The 23877-nt window shown below is 36.5% G+C and overlaps 1 protein-coding gene across 4 annotated transcripts in view; it reads left to right on the top strand.

Moving 5' to 3' along the window:
- ATAD1 (ATPase family AAA domain containing 1) overlaps positions 1 to 23877 on the top strand; it is a 40790-nt gene that overhangs the window by 6870 nt on the left and 10043 nt on the right. For 3 of the 4 annotated variants that reach the window (XM_055560731.1, XM_055560730.1, XM_055560733.1), the window contains exons 3-7: positions 7240 to 7338; positions 9168 to 9288; positions 11116 to 11316; positions 15930 to 16036; positions 21787 to 21876. In XM_055560731.1, coding sequence (XP_055416706.1) covers positions 7240 to 7338; positions 9168 to 9288; positions 11116 to 11316; positions 15930 to 16036; positions 21787 to 21876 — 618 coding nt within the window. The remainder of the gene's footprint in view (positions 1 to 7239; positions 7339 to 9167; positions 9289 to 11115; positions 11317 to 15929; positions 16037 to 21786; positions 21877 to 23877) is intronic. The other variant, XM_055560732.1, reaches the window with a different exon arrangement.

Genomic DNA, 23877 nt, shown 5'->3' with positions numbered 1-23877 from the left:
ACAGGAAATATGTCTTATTTACCTGGGGAGGTGGATGGGTAGAAGGGGCCACTGCTGGTACCAAGGCTCCGTTTCTTAGAGAGTTCAGGCAAAGGAAGGAAGTCCACTCTGGGTCTTTTCATCAGTCGCCATAACTGTCAACTTAAAAGGTGCACAACGTGAGAGTTGCCAGTTAAGTTTTATCTGGGACAAAATGAGGACTGCAGCCTGGGAGACAGCACCTCAGATACCTCTGAGAAACTGCTGTTTATAAAGGTTGAGGGTGGTCAATATACATGATTTTGGTGAAGGAGTGTTCATACAGTCAAGCACTTTTTGTACAAAAAGGTTTTCCTACTGGTTCCAAGGAGGTGATGTCACCGTGAGGGGACTTACTTAGTGCTTTTCTAAATATGAGGAAATCCAAGGATCAGTTCAGGTCAGTTCAGTTGCTCAGTTGTGTTGGACTCTTTGTGACCCCATGGACTGTAGCACGCCAGGCTTCCCTGTCCATCACCAACTCCTGGAGCTTACTCATACTCATGTCCATCAAGTTGGTGATGCCATCCAACCATCTCATCCTCTTTCATCCCCTTCTCCTGCCTTGACTCTTTCCCAGCAACAGGGTCTTTTCCAAGGAGTCAGTTCTTTGCATCAGATGGCCAAAGTATTTGAGCTTCAGCTTCAGCATCAGTCCCGCCAATGAATATTCAGGACTGATTTCCTTTAGGATGGACTGGTTGGATCTCCTTGCAGTCCAAGGGACACACAAGAGTCTTCTCCAATGCCACAGTTCAAAGGCATCGATTCTTCGGCGCTCAGCTTTCTTTATGGTCCAATTCTCACATCCATACGTGACAACTGGAAAAACCAAAGCTTTGACTAGACAGACCTTTGTTGGCAAAGTAATGTCTCTGCTTTTCAATATGCTATCTAGGTTGGTCATAACTTTTCTTCCAAGGAGCAAGTGTCTTAATTTCATGGCTGCAGTCAGCATCTGCAGTGATTTTGGAGCCCAAGAAGATATCAGTTCCTGAAAGTAACTGTCCGAAGACCTGTTCCAGCAGTTTCTCTGGAGCACAAAATGCCTCATTCTCAACCCTAGATTCCCTTCAGGGCATGTCATAGGTCAACAGCTATGGCAGCACAGGATTCAGTCCTCTCAGGGACAGAAGGCAAATGCCCTTGGCAAGTGCCAATATGTCAATGACAAAGGAAACTAGAACCAAGATATATTGGTTACAGACAAGTAATGCTGGCAAAGACCTAGAATAAAGGAGTGACAAAAGGAGTGGAGTGGGTAAAGCAGGTTAAATGTTCAGAGGAGTTCGTGATGACGAGGAAAGGTACATCTTACAGGTGAATCTGAGGTTTGTCTGGAATCCTCAGACTCATAGTGTCTTCTATAGAGTTTTAGAATCTGTAGATGGGGCAAGTACTTGAGAAGATGACGTTTGATTTGGGCATATTGAGATTGTGTTGGTGGTAGGAATCCAAGGGAAAATATTCATGGAGCTGTTGAAATTGTAGGTCTAAATGGCAGGGGAAGGATCAGTCTTTGTGTTAGTCACTCAGTTGTGTCCAACTCTTTGTGATTCCTTGGACTATAGTACACAAGGATCCTCTGTCCATGGGATTCTCCAGGCAAGAATACTGGAGTAGTTGCCATTTCCTTCCTGCTCCATAGAATCTTCCTGAACCAGGAACCGAATCCAGGTCTCCCACCTTGCAGGCAGACTCTTTGCCACCTGAACCACGAGGGAAGCCAAAAAGAAAGTGAAAGTTGCTCAGTTGTGTCTGACTCTTTGCCGCCCCATGGACTAGACTGCCAGGCTCCTCTGTCCATGGAATTCTCCAGCAAGAATACTGGAATGGGTAGCTATTCCTTTCTCCAGGGGAACTTCCCAACCCAGGGATCGAACCCAGGTCTCCCACATTGCAGGCAGAATCTTTATTGTCTGAGCCACCAGAGAATCCCAACAGTCTTTGGAGATTGCTTATCAGATGCCCTTAAGTAATTGGACTCAGAGCAGTGAGTCGTGGTAAGATAAGGTAGGCCCCTGGGCTATTGGTGTGTTGTTGTTGTTGAGTCCCTAAGTTGTGTCCTACTCTTTGTGACCCCATGGACTGTAGCACACATGGCGTCACTGTCTTTGTAAAGTTTATTCAGATTCATGTCCATTGAGTTAGTGATGCTATCTAACTGTCTCATCCTTTGCCGCGCTCTTCTTTTACCTTGGATCTTTCCCAGCATCAGGATCTTTTTCAGTGAGTCGGCTCCTTGCATCAGGTGACTGTAGTATTGGAGCTTAGTCCTTCCAGTGAATATTCAGGGTTGATTTCCTTTAGGATTGACTGGTTTGATATCCTTGCTGTCCGAGGGATTCTCAACAGTTTTCTCAAGCACCACAGTTTGAAAGCATCAATTCTTTAGCTCTCAGCCTTCTTTAGAGTCCAATTCTTTACATCTGTACATGACTACTGGAAAAAACATACCTTTGACAATACATACGGATCTTTGTCAGCAAAGTGATGTCTCTGCTTCTTAATACACTGTCTAGGTTTGTCATAGCTTTCCTTCCGAGGAGCAGGTGTCTTAATTTCATCACTGCGGTCACTATTAGTGATTTTGGAGCCCAAGAAAAGAAAATCTGTCACTGGTTCCACTTTTGCCCTTCTATTTGCCACCAAGTGATGGGACTGGATGCCATGATCTTAGTTTTTTTAATGTTGAGTTTAAAGCCATCTTTTTCACTTTCCTTTTTCACCCTCATCAAGAAGCTCTTTAGTTCCTCTTGACTTTCTGCCATTAAAGTAATATCATCTGCATATATGATGATGTTATTTCTTCTGGAAGTCTTGATTTCAGCTTGTGATTCATCCAGCCCGACATTTCACATGATATACTCTGCATATAAGTTAAATAAGCAGGGTGCCAATACAGCTTTGTCTTATTGCTTTCCCAATTCTGAACCAGTCCATTTTTCCATTTCTGGTTATACCTGTTGCTTCTTGATCTGTGTACGGGTTTCTCAGGAGTCAGGGAAGGTGATATGTTATTCCCATCTCTTTAAGAATTTTCCACAGTAAAATTTGAGAGTTTTTTTAACCAAATTACTCTTACACTTTGCTTCTTCAACCATTAGGATTTATACATTGAAATATCTGTTGAGCATATGTAATATGTCACTATAGTAGATACTAGTGACTGGGAGGTCTCTAAAGGAGATGTTATATAATATAAATAATAGGCTGAAGAGTAAACCTTCATTTAGGGGATAGGAAGATGGTGCACACCAAGTGGAGAATGAATAGGTCAGTATGGTAAGTACCTGGACTGACCTTCCTGCTGAAAATAACTAAACAATCTACATATTTTAAGTGATATAAAGGCATTCATGAGCTTGAAAGAAAGTAAAATATGCAGATAAAAAACATAAAGCAAAAATTCAGAAAGGTAAATTGAGTTTGATGGCTAACTTTTACAATTGGTGGAATTTGCTAAACCTACATAATTTGAGCTTCTGCTTTTATGATCCAGAGGTCAGAGTACAAAGCATAGTACCAATCCAAGATGTAGAGAGCCCCAGAGATGATATTCCCATCAAGGCCTCAAACATGATATTCTTTGACCCCCAAAGACTGTATGTATTTAACTAAAGACAAAGCTGTAGTTATGGTTTAGAAAAAGAAATTTAAGTTGTATTTAACATAAGTTGAAAAATGCACATAAAGCATCAAGAAAGCTGATTGAACAAAAATTAACTTTAAGTTAAAAATATTAATTGATAAAATGAGGTTCCCTACAGGATGATTAAAAATTCAGTTCACCAAGAAATATAACATTTCTATATTATGTGCATCTACTAATGTAACATTAAAATACATAAAGCAAAAATATATGGAATTACAGAGAGAAATAACATATTCATCATCGTGGTGGAAGGTTTTAAACATTTCTTTCAATAATTGGTAGATGAAACATTTTTAGAGAATGTAGATTTAAACAAATAATAAGCTTTATCTGTGCCTGTATGTTGCACATTGTACCCAAAACAAATGTTAAGTGCATCTCCCAAGCATGCATATAAGATTTGTGACATTAAACCAAATGCTGGTTTATAAAGCAAAGTCTGAAGTTTCATTTTACTGGTAGTATATTTATTATAGGGCTTCCCCTGATGGCTCAGTGGGTTAAGAGTCTGCCTGCAATGCAAGAGACACAGGAGACACAGGTTCAATCCTTGGGTCAGGAAGATCCCCTGGAGTAGGAAATGGCAAGCCACTTAAGTATTCTTGCCTGGAAAATTCCATGGACAGCGGAGCCCAGCGGGTTACAGTCCATGAGGTTGCAAAGAGTCAGACACGACTGAGCGACAAAGCACACACACGTTGGCTATACTGCAGTACAATAAGATCATTAGATATATCCAATAAGTTTGGAGAGTAGGGGACATTTCTAAATAACTCTTAGATAAAAGAACACATAGAAATGATATTGTAATTTAATTAAACTTAAAGTATTAGGTAGTATTTAGGGAGAATTTGGGGCTTCCCTTGTAACTCAGCTGGTAAAGAATCCGGCTGTAATGAAGGAGACCCGGTTCCATTCCTAGGTCAGGAATATCCTCTGGAGAAGGGATAGGCTACCCACTCCAATATTCTTGGGCTTCCCTGGTGGCTCAGTTGGTAAAGAATTTGCCTGCAATGTGGGATACCTTTCGATCCCTGGGATGGAAAGATATCCTGGGAAAGGGCATGGCAACCCACTCCAGTATTAGGCCTGGAGAATGCCATGGATAGGAGACTGGCGGGCTAGTCAAAGTGTTGGACATGACTGAGCAACTAAGCACAGCACAGGGAGAATTTATGCTCTTAAGTATTTTTATTAGAAAAGAAGGTAGAAAATTGATAAAGTAAGTATCCAACTTGGGCTGAGGAAAATGTTTTTAACAAAGTAAACCCATGGATAGTGAACAAATGGAGATAATAAAGATAGGATGAATTAGTAAAAAGTAGAATAATGAGACAATGAATAAAAATATAGAAAATGAATATATAATAGAAAAACTCAGTACTACCCAAAGTTGGTTATTTGAAAAGACTGATAAAATTGACACTTCTGTAAGACCAATCAAGAAAAAAGTGAAGCTGCCAATAACTAAGAATGATAAAAGACAATGCAATGGGAGATGTTGTAGGCATTAAAAATTAAGACAGTTAATAATTATATCAGTAAATTTGAAAACCTAAATGACATAGACAAACTTAGAAAATTGTGAATTACCATAGCTGACTTAGGAATTAGAATACATATTAGAATTAGAATAGTTCCAGAACTATGAAATAAATCAATATTGGAAAAAATATTTCCTTTAAGAAAACTACAAGCTCGTAGAATTCTACTGGCAAATTCTAGCAAGATTTAAGAAACAATAATAACAATTTTATATGAACTTTTCTAGAGAGTAGGAAAAGAGGAAACACCATACCTTTCTATGAGGGTAGCATAACGACAATTCCAAAACTTTAAAATGAATGTAAAAATTTTAAATGAAAAATTAGCACCTAAGTTGTGATTACCAAAGGTATTTTCAGACATTGCTAAATGTCCCCAGGGGATACAAAGTCACCCCTGATTGAGAACCACTGTTTTAGAGCATGGCCTAAAAAGAACACATGTGGAATGGCTTTACATTTATAGAAGTACAGTGAAAAAGAAGAGTTAAATGCTGTTATAGATGCAGAAAATAGGATACCTTTTACAGCCGACACATTTGAAGTCAGTGAAAGAGAAGTTATTTGTAAGAAAGAGAAGAATCGGGAAAAGGCTGCTTTATCCATTAATACAGTAAATTTATAGAGGGTGGCTAATGAGGAAAAGTGATGTGGTTCATAGCACTTTTTAAAAAATGCCATAATACTATGATATGATCAACACACATCCTAATCCTGTAGCTAATCTACAACCATGCTGTGTGATATGAATATTTTTAAAAGTAGCAATATTGCTGACAAATAGCAAGATTATATGTAATCAGAAGTGTTCTAGGAAAATGTAACAGCAAAAGTCTAAGTAAATGTGGTTTATCAGGGCACCTTCTCTTCTAAAAAGATTCACTTAATTGAAATGTGAATATGTTGTCTCTAGTGGCCACAAACTCTAATCTTATAATTGAGGAAACCAAAATAATATATGTGATGGTTAGAATATAGGCTCAAGTTGGGACTGCCTGGATTCACATGTTGTCTGTTCCATTTGCTAACTTAAACTAAGACAGATAACTTAGTCTGACCTAAGCTTCAGTTGCTTTTTCTGTTTTGGGGAAAAATTATACCTACCTCATAGGATCTCTCTGAGAATTCAGTGAGTTAATCCATCTAGAGTGTTTTGGCATGATGTATGGCACATTCAGTAAATGTTTATCCTTATCCTTATTTTAATTGAAAGCTTTGTTGCTTTACTAGAGCTTACAATTTAAGGCTGGTTTTGCCCAGCTCTAAAAATATGTGAAAGTGAAAGTGTTAGTTGCTCAGTCTTGTGGGACTCTTCATGGCTCCATGGACTGCAGCCTGCCAGGTGGCTCTGTCCCTGAAATTTTCCAGACAAGAATACTGGAGTGGGTTGCCATTCCCTTCTCCAAAAAATATGTGCAAGCATACTCCTAATTCAAAATTACTTTTATTGTCTCTGGTTGCCTAGCCTCAAGAATTGACTTTAACTAAAAAGGGTAGCATCAGAGAACAATCTGAAATTAGGTAGGTCAGAACACCTGTTGTAGATATATAGGTAATTTCAGGAAAGTTAGACACCTGTTTTCAGATACTCTACAAATTTAAGGAAAGAAACTTCAGTTGTCCATTTCTTAATACCCTGAACTCCTTGATCTTTCATCTTAAGGCTTCATCTGCATCTGTCATAATAATCCTCCTAGGAAAGAGAAATCTGATTGGACCTTAGAGTCTCATTGTAGCACTGAGAGGCCGTGTATTATATTTCTTCAGTCATGTGCTCTATTTTCTCATTTCCCAAGATCTGAGTTAAATTGCCCTGGTTTCTGTAGAGTTGACTTTCAAGTCTTTTTCTTTTTTTTTTAAACCTAAGAACTTAACAGTGGGGAAGGATGAAATCAGTTGGTGTAGAATATCTGGAAAATCTTGCATGTCTATTCATTGCTCTGTAGACTTCACAGATACATGTTTTGAAGTGCTAGTGTCTAAATATCAAACTAAAGGAGGTTGCTTGTTTTTTCTTTCTAGGCAGAAAAATTAATGAAACAAATTGGTGTGAAAAATGTGAAGCTTTCAGAATATGAAATGAGTATTGCTGCTCATCTAGTAGACCCTCTTAACATGCATGTATGTATCCTTAATCTTATTTTTTTTGTTGTCTAACGTTTTCTATCAAGAGTCCCAAAGACCATGACTAGGTTTAATGATTCTCTAGGAGGAATCGCAGAATTCAGTGCAGTCATATTTATGAATATAAGATACTACAGCAAAAGGATATGAGACAAAATCAGCAAAGAAAGAGGGGACATGTAGTGAAGTCTGTAAGAAATCAGACAAGCTCCCAGGAGTTCTCCCAATGAAGTCACACAGAATGCACTAAATTCTTTCATCAGAAGGTTATGAGAACGCATATCAAATGCTTTCCATGAAAGAAACTCATTAGAGACTTAGGGCCCAGAGTTTTAATTGGAATTGGTCCCATTTCCCTAACATGTATCAAAATTCTAGACTCTCATAAGGAAAACAGGTGTCCACCATAAACGTATTGTTTACACAGTTTAGACACAGCAGGCTGTGCTTATCTGGAGAATGGAGGAAGCTCCTGAAGTCTTCAGTATCTCCCATACCCCAGCCAAGGGCTAGCTGTGCATGTAAGCCTCTCTAAGGATAGTCTCAGGCCCACTTGTAGTAACCTTTTTAGCACACATTTGTTTAGTTAAACTTGTACTTTCATATATTCACCTTTGTGGCATGTAAAATTACTGCTGTAAATTGATGTTTGACTTGGAGTTGAAACCTAAATTTTTATGATCTAAAGTATTGTAGCACAAGATTCTGAAACCCAGTTTTTCCATTTATGGCCTTGGCAAATTATTTCCTCTTGAGTTTCAGTTTCCTCATATGTAATCCAGGGACAATGTAGTATCGGCTCTTCTTCTAGAGGATTATTTTGAGCATCAGATTAATGTAATTTATAAATTCTGAAATCCTAGGTGAATATTTTGTAACATAGGTATAAATAAATAAATAGAATGAAATATGATACCCTTATCTCCAAATTTAGGAAATAAAAATGTACAGTGTCTATTAATATCTTTGTGCACAGAGACATACATGCCCTTCCAGAATTAATCCTCCATTTGAAATGAGGATCCTTTGTTATAGTTACAATGAAAATAAGTGATGATTTTTTTCAGTTCTGGCTATGATTTTTCCCTTTTTTTTGTGTGGTGGAGAATAAATAAATCTGTTGTAAACATTGCTTTTGACCAGCCCCATTTCCAGCCCCTTTACTCTTCTAAATCAAATCTAGGTTGTTTTTGTTTGTTTTTCAGATATTTTTCAGTTAGTTTATTGACTGCCCTCCCCCTACTCCCTCCAATTTTTTTTTTTTTTTAAAGCTGAGTCAGAAGGCTTTAAAATATACAAGCTATATCTATTTTGAACACATATATCCCCTGTTACTCTCTATAAATATAGAAATTTTGACACAGTTTCCTTTTGATCAATAAAGTTCGGAAGCCCAGTTTGGTGGGTTTAGGCTTGTTTCTAAACTCCTTCCTATTATGTTTGATGGCATCATATATGAATTAGGCACACTCCTGGTGAGCTCTTCCTATTAGCTGGTGCTAAATTATCTGTCTCAGCTAGCTCTCAATCGTCTTGGCATGGAGTATTTCCTCCTCTTAATAGAATGACTTCAGTTTATTAGATCCCTGCCAGACCTAGTGCTTTTTTTGTTTAAATAATAGGTAGTTGACTATTAAATTGCTTTTTGCAGCTCACAGTAGTTTAATAATTTCAGTGTTGCTTAAGAACACTTACATTAATATATCATTTTAAACTTATTATTTAGGTATAATCAAATCTTATCATTTGGAATTTTTTTGTTTGTTTTTTACTTCAGTGAATATACATTAGTGGTAAAATTTCCTGCTGACTTTACCTTTTACCAGGTTACTTGGAGTGATATAGCAGGTTTGGATGACGTCATTACAGATCTGAAAGACACAGTCATCTTACCTATCAAAAAGAAGCATTTGTTTGAAAATTCCAGGCTTCTACAGCCTCCAAAAGGTATGTTAAAAGTTTATATTTGTGAAAACATTAAAAATCTGGAGAACACAGAAACTTTCTGCCTTTATAGAACTGACGTTTTTGAAGTTGGCTTTTTTAAGAGATTGCTGAGATCCAGTGAATGATTTTATAGATAATAATTTTAAGATAATTGCTCATTCTTCAGCTTTCCAAATTTAGATAATTTTTCCCCTGTATAGATATTACATGTTAAAATAATCTCTTTATTTCAAATTCATATTTATTACAAGAAAATGAAATTAGGGAAATCAGTGATAAAAAAGATTCAAAGTAAAAATACGGGTCTTTGTCAAAAAGAAGATAAGACTTCTTTTTGTTTTTTCACTATACTAGTGATTTTTTTTTCCCTTTTGGTATTTCTATTTACTTTTAGATTACAATAGTTTTTTTTGTTTGTTTTTGTTTTTGTTTTTTTTTAGAAGGAATAGTGAATGGATGAACTAGAAATTAAGGAATTAAATGTTACTTATTTTTAAGGGGAATATTTTCTTATTCCTAGTTAGTAATAACTGAAGAAGCCTTGTAACTCAAGAATCGACAGTATTTATAAATGCATCCTTAAATGCAGTACTTCTGTTATTAATCATTCACATATTGATCATGTTTAAGGTTTATTGAAGGCAATTCAAATGTAGCTTTCTTGATAATTGACAGTGAGATCTATAGAGGTGTGTTGCCATGGCTTTCAGATACAAATTCTGTAGTGTAGCTTATTTATTGCCATCTAGTAGAAGCTTCTCTGTATTATATTATCAAAGCTAGCGAGGTTGTTAGTCAAGACTGAAATCAAATTATTAGATAAATACATTTCTCAAAAATGTAGGATCTTTAAAAATATCAAAATAATGTATAAATTGTAGTTGTTTATAATAACTAATTTTACAGCTATATCAAAAAGTGCATTAAATTGAAACAAATAGCTGTACATTTTTATGAAGTAGAAAAGTTTTGTTTCTGGTAAGTAGAGGATGACAGTTATAAAAAATCGCATACTTTTTCATTAACTAAAACAACAAATCTGTTTTTTATGTATTTCTTTTATTTTCTGAAACAGCAAAACTGCTTTTTTTTCCCCTAACAAAATGCATTTAGTTTATTGTGATTAAGAGAATGTTTTCCCCAAAGAAAATTTCAAATGATTTATCTGTGCCCAGATCAAAAGAGTAAGGTAGAAATTGGATTATTAAGTTCTTCCCTACCTTCTTGCACATTGTTTATAGTGTGAAGAATGAACTTTTGTGAATTTTTATGTCTCAGTTTCACAATGCTAATGAATGTAGGAAATTTTCTCATCAGTGATTTTTATTTTAGGCTAGGTAATTGGGTGACTTAACCAATTGGACTTGGTTTAAAATCCCAGTTAGCATAGCAGATGCCAAATTATGCGGGATACTTTAACAGCCTTATGTAAATCCGGTTTTTATTTAAATGCATCATCTGAAACTAAGGGTGGTTCCAAGTTTTTCTAAGTTACATAATTATTTCCTTATTATGTGATCTAAAGCAGCAGTCCCCAACCTTTCTGGCACCAGGGACCAGTTTAGTGGAAGATCGTACTCCTGAACTGGACTGTTTGATGAAGGGAGGAAGCAGGAGGGTGCTGTAACCCCAAGTAGATGTCAGCACTGACACAAACTTAGGATGTGGCACCTTCCTTTCTACTATGAGAAAAGATTAATACAAATAGAAATGAATATTGTGGAGCATTTTAGTATGAACAGAATTAGTATTATGTTGATTATCCCATAAACTAGCAAATCTCATTCTCTTAAAGAGATAATAATAAAATAACATGTTAATTTCCAGGTGTGCTTCTCTATGGGCCTCCAGGCTGTGGTAAAACGTTGATTGCCAAGGCCACAGCCAAAGAAGCAGGCTGTCGATTTATTAACCTTCAGCCTTCAACACTGACGGATAAGTGGTACGGGGAATCTCAGAAACTGGCTGCTGCTGTTTTCTCCCTTGCCATAAAGCTGCAGCCTTCCATCATCTTTATAGATGAAATAGGTATGCTATGCTTTCTAAACAGTGTGCAGTGGACTTGCATGTACATGTTTCCTTCTGCTTATATGTTTGTCCAGGGTAGGCACCTAGAAGTTGAACCATCAGATTGTGTGATATGTCCATCTTCAACTTCATTAAGATCACTAGTGTTAATTACTGTGTTACACCTGTTCTTCAAAGTGGTTATACCCATTTTCACTCTCATCAGTAAATAGTTTCTTTCCTTACATACTCCTCCCCAAAACTTCTCTTTTCAGGCAGTAACATTAATTTATGTCAATTTAAAGAGCAAGAATCATCTCATTGTTTTGTGTTTGCTGCTTACTAGTACGTTTGTGCATCTTTTAGCAAGTTGATTAGCGATTTAGGTTTCCTTGCGTGTAAATTGCCAGTTTTTCTTTGGGATTATTTGTGTTTTTCTTAGTAATTCTTTGATAATGTTTTAATATGATTACAAATATTTTCTAGACTGGCTTGTCTTTTCACTTTATGATAGTTTCTTTTATGAATATTTAAATTAAATGTAGTTTCGTTTGTGAGTCTTTTTCTTTTATGATTTATATTTTGTGTGTCTGGTTTACAAATCCCTCACTACCTCCTTAAATGCTCTTGTTTTTAAAATATATAATGTGAAGTAAGAATCTAGTTTAATTCCTTGCCATATGGACTGTCAACATAAATAGATCATCTTTCTCTGTCGTGACTTTTATATTAGTGAACTTTTCTCTATTTAACATTTTATGGATCATCTACATTTTCATTACAGTAAGTTAAATAAAGCTACATTAGTTAAAACTGGCTTGGAATTAATTTTACTGTTATATGTAATATAATAAGCTGTATAGAATTATACATAGAGAAAGATAGGTATAGATAGAAGTATTTTGGTTACATGTTTGCCTTGTATATCTTACCAATTTATTCCTTTTTTTTTTTTTTTTGGGTTTTTGCTTTAAATTTTGCATAAGAGAACATATTGCTAGATTTTTAAAAAATTTGATATGAGACTCTTTTATAAAGGAGTGGGGTCAGTTTGCTTTTATTTTGATAGCTGACAGATTTATTTTTACCACTTAACTGTGTGCCTTTTATTTACCAATCTAGTGGACTTTTGGGTTTTTTCTTTTTATTCCCTTTCCCCTGTTGTAGTAGCCTTCCCCTTCTCCAAGGGATCGTCCTATCCCAGGGATCAAACCCAGGTCTCCTGCATTACTGGCAGATTCTTTACCATCTGAGCCACCAGGGAAGACCCTTAGCATAACTACTCATCTTAAAAGTCTAAGCTAATTATTTCTCCCCTCTTACCAAATAAGACAGGGATCTCAGAGCTCTTGAATACCAATCACTCCTCTCATCTCTTACATGTTTCTGATAACAGTTTCTCTTATTTTTTACTTTCCATATGAGTTGTTAGTTTTATATTGGCATTGCTTGTTTAGAGATCTACTTTGCCACTTTTTTTGTTCACTATTACTTCTTGAACCTGCCTTTTCTGGATTTAATTTCCTTGTTTCTGAAGTCAAAATTCTTTCAGCAGAGATGGTGAGTACAGCAGCTTCTGTCTTTGAAATGTGTTCATTCTGTGTTTTTATTTTTAAATGATAACAGAATTATATTTCCTTTCAATATTTTAAAGTTAGAAGTCCACTATCATTCTTTTTGTTGCTTTTGAGAAATCTGCTTATGACCCAATATTTCTTTGTAATTTTATCTATATTTTCTGTTACTTGCTATTCAAATTACAAGATTTCTATTTTATTTTATATATATATATATGTACACACACACTTCTTCAACTCTTTTCTTAACTTTGAGTCATTTCCATAGTTTTAGCATCTAGGTCTCTACCATATCTCATCAGTTCTAAAACACACTACTTTATTTTAGTTTTTTATATTTTAATATCTGAAATTGGGATAGCATGTTATAATTTAATTGGCAGAATTGTTTCCCCTTTTTTAAAAAATAATTTTGTTTGTTTATTTTTGGCTGTGCTGGGTCTTCATGGCTGCATGGGCTTTTCTTTAATTGCAGCGAGGCAGAGGCTATTCTCTAATTGTGTGTGCAGGCTTCTCATTGTGGTGGCTTCAGTTGTTGTGGAACACGGGCTCCAGGGCTCAGGGCTTCAGTAGGTGTGACACCTGTCCTCAGTAGTCGCAGCTCCCAGGCTCTAGAGCGCAGGCTCAACAGTTTGGGCGCATGGGCTTGACTACTCCACGGCATGTGGATCGAACCCATGTCTCCTGTATTGACAGGTGAATTCTTTCCTACTGAGCCACCAAGGAAGCCCTAAGTTTTTTCTTCTTTTAGTATTATAATTTACTTGGCAATATTTTAAAATTTTTTTGATGCAAAAAATGATATCAGTCATTGAGTAAGTTATAAAAAGCATTTCTTTGCTTGGCTATATTTAGTCTCATAACCATTGGGTTTGTATTCTATTAAAAGTGAACTTTAGAAGTTCTGTTTATTTTTCTGATTTAGCTGTTTTCACTAAAGCTTGCTCTTCTGTTAGAATTTCAGTCCCTTTTGTGTCTTCAGAATTTAACGCATACTATTATACAGTTTTTTGGATTGTTCTGTTTGAAATTCTACTTATCCTTTATATTGTTAACTCTTTCACAGTAGTTTGTTTCCATATGTCATTTCTCACTTTACGTTGCTTATGACTTGGTTTTGTATGAGAATTCTGTGTTGCCTAAAATGATCCAGAGTTGTTCTGTGTCTTCCACTTAGAGCTTTTAAGATCTAATTTCTTAATATGGATGTTCTTAGACTGAAAGATGGTTCGAATTTAGACTTCAAACCTGAGAGAGAGCCCCTGTGATCTTGGTTTTTTAATTTTTCAGGGGCTACATATTTCCCTCCAGAGCCCAGGCATAGAAGAACAAGCTTCCTTAACTCCCTGTAGTGATGAGCAGAATTTTTTTCATGTCTATACTTTCTGTGAGTGTACATCCTTTTGGGCATCTTTTTTTCTACTTCTTAAAATCTCGGATATTAACACTTCTTTTTTTTTTTTTTTTTTTAATTAAAAGATTATTGTTTTAGAACAGTTTCAAGTTTAAAGCGGAGAAGGCAATGGCAACCCACTCCAGTACTCTTGCCTGGAAAAATCCCATGGACGGAGGAGCCTGGTGGGCTACAGTCCATGGGGTCGCTAAGAGTCCGACACGACTGAGCAACTTCACTTTCACTTTTCACTTTCACGCATTGGAGAAGGAAATGGCAACTCACTCCAGTGTTCTTGCCTGGAGAGTCCCAGGGATGGGGGAGCCTGCGGGGCTGCCGTCTATGGGGTCGCACAGACTCAGACACGACTGAAGCGACTTAGCAGCAGCAAATTTAAAGTTGAGCAGACAGTTTCCCTATTATCAATATTTTGTGTTAGTGTGATGTATTTGTTATAATTAATGAACCATTATTATTAATAACTGAAGTCCAGGTTCATTATTCTGTGTGGTACAGTTCCATGGTCTGACAAAAATATAATATCATGTATCTTCCCAATATCAGACAGAATACTTTCACCACCCTAAAAATCCCCAGTGCTGTACATGTTTATCCTTCTCAAACTCCTCCGTCCCAAACTCCTGGCTACATTTTTTCATATGCTTATTTGCCATCTGTGTGTCTTCTTTGGTAAGATCTTTTTCCATATCTTTTGCTCATTTTTTAACTGGGTTGTTTTCTTGTTGCATTTTAAGAGTCCTTCATATATTTTGTATACAAGTCTTTTGTCAAATCTGTTTTATAAATATTTTTTTCCTGTTCTCAGGCATGTCTTCTCTTAAACCATTCCTCCCCAGAACAGGAAGTTCATTTTGAATAAAATCCAACTTACACTTTTTTCTTGGATGGACTGTGCTTATGGTGTTATATGTAAAAACTCTTTACCAAACCCAGGGTTTGATTAATGATTTGAGATTATATAATAGAAATAGGTGGGGAAACAGTGTCAGACTTTATTTTTTGGGGCTCCAAAATGACTGCAAATGATGATTGTAGCCATGAAATTAAAAGACGCTTACTCCTTGGAAGGAAAGTTATGACCAACCTAGATAGCATATTCAAAAGCAGAGACATTACTTTGCCAACAAAGGTCTGTCTAGTCAAGGCTATGGTTTTTCCAGTGGTCATGTATGGATGTGAGAGTTGGACTATAAAGAAAGCTGAGCACCGAAGAATCGATGCTTTTGAACTGTGGTGTTGGAGAAGACTCTTGAGAGTCCCTTGCACTGCAAGGAGATCCAACCAGTCCATCCTAAAGGAGATCAGTCCTGGGTGTTCATTGGAAGGACCGATGCTGAGGCTGAAACTCCAATACTTTGGCCACCTCATGTGAAGAGTTGACTCATTGGAAAAGACCCTGATGCTGGGAGGGATTGGGGGCAGGAGGAGAAGGGGACGACAGAGGATGAGATGGCTAGATGACATCACGGACTCGGACATGAGTTTGGGTAAACTCCAGGAGTTGGTGATGGACAGGGAGGCCTGGTGTGCTGTGATTCATGGGGTCGCAAAGAGTCAGACGTGACTGAGCGACTGAACTGAACTGAACTGAAAGAATAAATAATTTATTGTTAATTTCTAAGGTTAACATTTTTTTCTTCTAGACTCCTTTCTACGAAACCGTTCCAGTTCTGACCATGAAGCTACAGCCATGATGAAAGCTCAGTTTATGAGTCTCTGGGATGGATTGGATACTGATCATAGCTGCCAGGTATTAGAAATCTGCCTTATTTTGTGTTATTGTTGATGGTGGTAGAAAATGTGTCCAGTTGTTCGTTAAGCTTTTTTACAATTTTTTTTCATAAATTATACTTATCCATAAATGGTGAGAATCTGAAAGAGTATGATTTGTTTGTGTCTTCATCCATTTTGCTGCTGCTAAGTCGCTTCAGTCGTGTCCGACTCTGTGCGACCGCATAAGCCGCAGCCCACCAGGCTCCCCCGTCCCTGGGATTCTCCAGGCAAGAACACTGGAGGGGGGTTGCCATTTCCTTCTCCAAGGCATGAAAGTGAAAAGTGAAAGTGAAGTTGCTCAGTCATGTCCAACTCTTCGCGACCCCATGGACTGCAGCCTACCAGGCTCCTCCGTCCATGGGATTTTCCAGGCAAGAGTACTGGAGTGGGGTGCCGTTGCCTTTTCCTTCATCCATTTTGAGGGCTTCATAATTAATAAAATGCTAAAAAAGATTTCCCAAATGCCCAAAACAAATACAACAGAAGAGAGAAAAACCAGGTATTAGAACCTTTTATGTCACAGAAAAGGAAGGGACTAGCTCTGAGTATTCTGTACGTTTCTTTTGATTCTTACCCTAAGTCCTTCTAGTCTTTACTCTCAGTTCTTATGTCACTTAATTTTTTTGTATAATAGTGTAATAACCCCAAACTCTGTTATCCCTCTCTCCCACACTTCTCCCTTTTGGTATCCTTAAGTTTGTTTTCTATGTTCTGTCAGTCGGTTTCTGTTGCAGATTCCACATAGAAGTGATATCATGTGATATTTGCCATTCTGTCTGAAATACTTCATTTAGTATGATAATCTCTAGATCTATATTGCTGCAGTTGTCATTATTTTATTCCTTTTTATGGCTGAGTAATAGTCCATTGTATGTATGTACCACATCTTCTTTATCCATTCCTCTGTTGTTGTTAAGTCGCTCAGCCATGTCCAACTCTTTGTGACCCCTTGGATTGCAGCACACCAGGCTTCCCTGTCTATCACTATCTACCGAAGTTTGCTCAAACTCATGTCCACTGAGTCATTGATATTATCTAACCATCTCTTCCTCTGCTGACCCCTTCTCCGGTGCTTTCCAACGAATCAGCTCTTTGCATCAGGTGGCCAAAGTATTGAAGCTTCAACTTCAGCATCAGTCCGCCCAGTGAATATTCAGGGTTGATCTCTAGGAATGACTAGTTTGATCTGCTTGCAGTCCAAGGGACTCTCAGGAGTCTTCTCTAGCACCATAATTCAAAAGCATCAGTTCTTTGGTGCTCAGCCTTCTTTGTGGTCCAACTCTCACATCCACACGTGACTACTGGAAAAACCATAGCTTTGACTGTCTGAACTTTTGTCGGCAAAGTGATGCCGCTGCTTTTTAATATGTTGTGTAGGTTTGTTATGGCTTTTCTTCCAAGGAGCAAGTGTCTTAATTTCATGGCTGCTATCACTGTCCATAGTGATTTTGGAGCCCAAGAAAAGAAAACCTGTCACTGGTTCCACTTTTTCCCCTTCTATTTGAAATGAAGTCATGCAACCAGGTGCCATGATCTTAGTTTTTTGAATGATGAGTTTAAGCCAGCTCCTCTTTGACCCTCCTGAAGAGACTCTAGTTCCTCTTTGCTTTCTGCCATTAGAGTGATATTATCTGCATATCTGAGGTTGTTGGTATTTCTCCTGGCAGTCGTGATTCCAGCTTCTGATTGATGCAGCCCGACATTTCACATTATGTACTCTGCATATAACTTACATAGCCATGGTGACAATGTACAGCCTTGACATACTCCCTTTGCAAGTTTGAATCAGTCTGTTGTTCTCTCATTGGGCATTTAGGTTGCTTGCATGTCTTGGCTATTGTAAATAGTCCTTCTGTGATCATTGGGGTTAATGTATCTTGTGAAATTATGGTTTTCTCCAGATATATGCCCACTAGTGGGATTGCTGGATCATATGTTAGCTCTGTTTTTAGTTTTTAAGGAACCTCTGTACTGCTCTCCTTAGTGGTTGCACCGAATTATATTCCTACCAACAGTGTAGGAGCATTCCCTTTTCTGTACACCCTCTCCAGCATTGATTGATTATAGATTTTTTGATGATGGCCATTCTGACCCATGTGAGTGATAGATGCCTCATTGTAGTTTTGATTGCCATTTCTTAAATAATTAGCGATCTTGAGCATCTTTTTGTGTGCTTATTGGCCATCGGTTTGTCTTCTTTAGAGAAATGTCTACTTAGGTCTTCAGCCCATTTTTTTTATCAGGTTGTTTATTATTTTGATATTGATCTACATAAGCTGTTTGTTTATTTTGGAAATTAATAATTAGGTCCCATGTGTTTATTTTTGTTTTTATTTTCATTACTCTTGGAGGTGGATCCAAAAACTGCTGTAGTTTATGTCAGTGTTCTGCCTATGTTTTTCTCTAAGAGTTTTATGCATCTGGTTCTTTAGTCCATTTTGAGTTTATTTTTGTGTATAGTGTTAGAGAATGTTCTCATTCCATTCTTCTACTTGAAGCTGTCCAGTTTTCCCACCACCACTTATTGAAGAGACTGTCTTTTCTCCATTGTGTATTCTTGCTTCCTTTGTTGTAGATTAATTGATCATAGGTGTGTGGATTTATATCTGAGCTTTCTATCCTGTTCCATTGATCTATAAATCTGTCTTTGTGCCAGTAACATACTGTTTTGATCACTGTAGCTGTTTATGTTCATGTGTTTATATGTGTAAGTTTCTATGTCTTACCAAGAACCAAGGCTTGACTCGGCTGAATAGTTTCCTTATTTTTCACCATGTTTCTCAGGTGCTTCATGAGTCCCAGCTTTATGTAGAATGCTCTCTTATTAGGCCCTCTAGCCTGTCAGATGTCCGGCACACCCCACTGTCTAAGATCTGTTCACATCCATATGGTATGCAGTCAACTTCTGCCCCTGCTTACCTCCATTATATGGATAAGCTTTACTGATAAATAAACCTGTCAGTTTAATTCCTTTACTTTTTTGCAGACTTATTGTTTAATTTGAGGTTTTCTTTTTAATACCTTATTATTAATTTTTACATGTTTGTAGCCAGAGTTTAAGGATATCCTTTGTCACATTACCACAGATCAAAAGTCCTGAGACACACAATTCTCAGGAAGAAAATTAAGCCTCATATCCTCCTTCTACGTCACTTTTGTTAATCACTCGGTCATGTCCAACTCTTTGTGACCCTATCGACTCCTATAGGGAGTAGCTATAGGCTACTCCTATAGTCCCCCAGGCTCCTCTTTCCATGGAATTCTGCAGGCAAGAATACTGGAGTGGGTTGCTAGTTTCTTCTCCAGGAGATCTGCCCAACCCAGGGTTTGAACCTGGGTCTCCTGCATTGTAGGCAGATTCTTTACTATCTGAGCCACCAGGAAAGGCCCTTTTATGAAAATATAATTTCATTTTTAGGAAAATTGCCTTTAGTGTTGGATTATTAGAGAAGAAAGCACAACAGAGATAAATGTAGGTGAATTAATAGAAATGATTTTTATTAATAATTGGTTCTGGTAAATCTATTCAATGAGATTGGTGTGCAGGTTTCCAAAAACTAATTATCTCCTAAGCAATAGTATTTATAATATGCAGAGAATTGAATAGTTAGCGCCTGTAAGAGAAAATTGTTTAATATTATATCTTATCAGAGTATAGTTTTAAAACCAAGGAAATAATAATATCTAAATGAAGTATACTTCAGAGCTGCTTCATCCAAAGCCCCATGGTGTGGTTCTTGCCACAGAGGAAACTGAAATAGTTGCATGACCCCATTAAGTCTGTCACTACTACTGGAAATCCAAGTTTGTTGATGACATATTCATCTTGAAATACATGAGACACAAAACTAACATTGTTTTTAGGGGATTAATTGACGTAGTTCAACTTTTGAGACATATATTTAGATCTGATTGTTTTAAATGTAAAATAATTAAAAAAATTTTTTTAATATTTTGTTTTAAAGATTTTTTAAAGTCTTCAGTTCAGTCTTAACTAATACCTAAAATATGCGTTAATTTTGCTACATAAATACAAAAAAATTACTGTTGCTTCCCATTTTTAATTTTAGCTTATCTGCACTAGAATTAATATATATGTAAATTTATCAGTTTTGCCACTTAAAATTTGCTTCTTTAAGTAATGTCAGTCACTCTTGCTTTGCTTATTCATCATGGATATCTGTTATTACCTTACATGTATTCATTAGACCATGTTGTGCTAAATTTATCTGTATTCCTTGATCCTAATTTTTAAGGTTTACTCTTTCATAGTGGGCTTTTGTTTTAGGCTGTTTGTTTACCAAGAATATTTCTCAAATTTCAGCCCCCTTTTGAGTTTTTTCTCGGTACTTCCTCAACCACAATGGTTTTTGTGGTTCTCAACCTAATAGAGTCCATCTTCAACAAACTTCCATGTCACTTAGAGTCTCTCTTTCAATATCTTATGAATACTCTATCTCAGAACGTACTTAATGTTGATCTTTGCTTGTATAAAAAACGAACTCATTTGATCACTTCCAAAGATAAATTTTGTTTTACATTGGGTAGAAATTTTCCTTATTAGTTTTATAGAGTTGTAGAAAGTCAATAAAGAAACAGGTAAGAGCATTAATATTTTGACTTGAGGACCAGTTAAACCAACTATAAAATTGTATTATGTTTTGGAACTTTTTCTCAAATTTGTATTTATATTTTTTCCCTGTAGATGGCAGTCTCTCCTGGTTAATTGAAAGTAATTTGGCTGTTGAGTGACATTTAATGTAAAGAGTAGAAGTAGAATATAAAACTTAGTGGATTTTTCAACATGTTCTGGAATTAGATTTCAGACTATTTCAAAAACCTAAGACATCTCAGGCTGAAATAAAAGTTTTCATTAGAATACCAATAAATTTCATTTTAGAGAGCAGATGTATATGTTTATTGTATTATACAGAAATATCAATAATAACAGTAATATTTAAGCCCTTCAGAAATTAAATTGTTTTGTGTATCTTTGTCTTTATTCTTGTTGATTTTTCATCTCTATATCCTTTATACATAAGTGGCATAGACTCAGAGGCTGGTAGGGCCGCCAGCAATTTTTTTTTCTTTTCTATTTTTTTAATATTCTACCCAGCGTTTTGATGTCTGCTTTTATTTTGTTGCCCTTGTGTAAAGTTGGATTGCTTGAGGGTCTATTATTATTAAGAAGATTCTACCTGCAGTGCTGATAGTACCATGAAATGATGGTGTGAACTCTAGAGGAAAAAATACACAGTATATATATTACTATTACCAGAATCCTCAGACTCTGGTAGGGAAACGATTCTCTCCTAATATTTTATTAAAGGACTTGAATTATTCTGTCACATATACTGCCAAGCTGTTATAACATAAATAGCTTTCGGTTATTCAACATGTAGCAATCAAGTGACCATATTTTGCAAAATACAGGAGGTTTTTTTAAATTTTTATACTTCCTTCATAACTGAATAGTATATTTTTTTAGTTACTAGAAGTCTGGTGAAATGCAACAGTCTTACCAGCTCTGCTATCATTTGATCTATTTAGGATTAACTGTGATTTGTATCTATAAATATTTGAGTAATACTGGATTAAAACAGATTTCTTATAGAAGATTTAGTATAAGCCCCACTTAATTTTCTGTATCTTCTAAGCCCTAGTAGTAACAACTTAAAAGGAGTATTACTGGTATATTTAATAGCTTTGTTTTCTTTATATATTTAGGTCATCGTGATGGGAGCTACTAATCGTCCTCAGGATCTGGATTCAGCTATAATGAGGAGAATGCCCACGAGATTCCATATCAACCAGCCTGTAAGTGGGTTTGATTGATATTATGAACAGTTAAATATTCATTTTTTGCAGATCTTTGTCTGTGATTTCAGGAAGGGAATGATTAGAAAAATAAGACATTATTTATCACAGGCAGGGAAGGAATAGAGCAAGAACCCCATAATTACTGTTGTCCTTTCTCCTCCTTTTCTTGCCTTTTTACTGTCTTTGAGATCAGTGTTGTTTATGTCTGTATGCATTTGCGTCTCTTCAGTGTATAGAATTATCAGTGTATAGAATTACCTCAAGTTTCCCTAGACATGTTAGTGATTTTTCTTTAGAATGTAGCAAGAAAATGTAAATTATCGATTTGTTTTAGGATAGGATGAAATTAGGGGTTTTAGGGTTAAAGAACTGTTCTGTTCAGAAGGCTGGACAGGGAGAACATCTGCTATTTATTTGATTAATTATTAGCAGTTGTAATTGGTGCTTTCCTCTGACAGGATTAATGATTAACCAGTAAGTACGATATTGCACTTTAATATAAGAATGAAAATCTGAGATTGGTGTTGATCCAGTTGTAACTTATAGCACTCTTTTTTGCTGGTTAAAAGTACCCTCAAGTAGAGGATGATAACTTGCTGATACTCTGTTACACAGAATCCCCAAATCTTGAATTTTGTCTGCTTTTAGATTAAAAAAGAAAAAACAAACAGGGTTAGTACTAGACTGTGCAGCGTGCAAACATCATGTTACATGTATCGCTGTTTAGAACTTCCACTGTCACTCCTTTCAAATTTAAAATCTCTGGCCAGAAAATTTGCCCAATTTTACATTCTTTAACCTAACAGTTTGTCTCTGTAAACATGGTTATCTAAAATTGGTAGTTGTGATCTCTGTAAAATTACTCTGATGGACTGTTTGCTGCAGCTACAGCCTCTGATTCCTCTGGAGGGTATGCATTTACTTAGGCAGTCTATTAGAGAATTTACCTGATAATTCAGTGGAGAGATTTTTTAATGTGATACAGGAGACTGGAAAATTTGATTAATATTTATTGAGCTTGTATGTCAGATACCCACTAGGTTCTGATGAATAGAACATGGCCCCTGTCTTAAAAGAACTCTGTATTGCAGGGGGAGCCAGACACAAAAATAAATAATGCAATATGTACTTTACAAAGGTATGTGTAAGCAACTGTAAGGACCTGAGGTGATGATGAAAACTAATAATTCTATCTGAGGAGTTAGTGAAACTTACAGAATCCAGCTGGGCTTGAAGGATGAAGGATGGTAGGAACTGACTCATTTGAAAAGATCCTGATGCTAGGAAAGATTGAAGGCGGGAGGAGATGGGGACGACAGAGGATGAGATGGCTGGATGGCATCACCGACTCGATGGACATGAGTTTGGGTGAACTCCGGGAGTTGGTGATGGACAGGGAGGCCTGGCGTGCTGCGGTTCATGGGTTGCAAAGAGTCGAACACGACTGAGCGACTGAACTGAACTGAACTGAAGCAAGGAAATGCTTTTTTGCCACAGTGAACAAAGGCAAGGAGGTGTGGAAGCCCATATTTAATGGAGACTTTTGGGGATATTCAGTTACAAGGCACCAAGGAAAACCAGTGGTTATAAGGCGGAAAGGGTTGACTGCTGAAGGTTTAGATGACCTTTATATGCTTCATACAAGACATGTGATTCTATTACCAGAACATCAGAATATTTTTAGAAATAATTAGTTCACTTCAGTGGTTCTGAAAGTAAAGATTACATTGATAGAATCTCTGCTTGTAGTCTAATAGCAAACAAAGGGTTTTGATGTACAGTAGTAGAATAGAACATAGGGTACAACAGCCTGTAAAGTAGCCCTTGCTAAAGTTGTAGGTTTAATATATTTATTGTGTGAGTTTAGAATGGGTTGTGTAATACATTTTATCAAGTTTGTCATAAATTTGTATACTGTTAATGCAGAAACTGGGATTTTTTAATCTCCCTTTCATTCTGTTTTTAGTGAACACACACACATTTTATAGGGTGATTTTT

The sequence above is a fragment of the Bubalus kerabau genome, chromosome 22 (assembly GCF_029407905.1).
Source record: "Bubalus kerabau isolate K-KA32 ecotype Philippines breed swamp buffalo chromosome 22, PCC_UOA_SB_1v2, whole genome shotgun sequence".
Lineage (NCBI taxonomy): Eukaryota > Metazoa > Chordata > Mammalia > Artiodactyla > Bovidae > Bubalus > Bubalus kerabau.
Note: the sequence above shows the minus strand (reverse complement) of the source record. Positions and strands in the feature narration are given on the sequence as shown.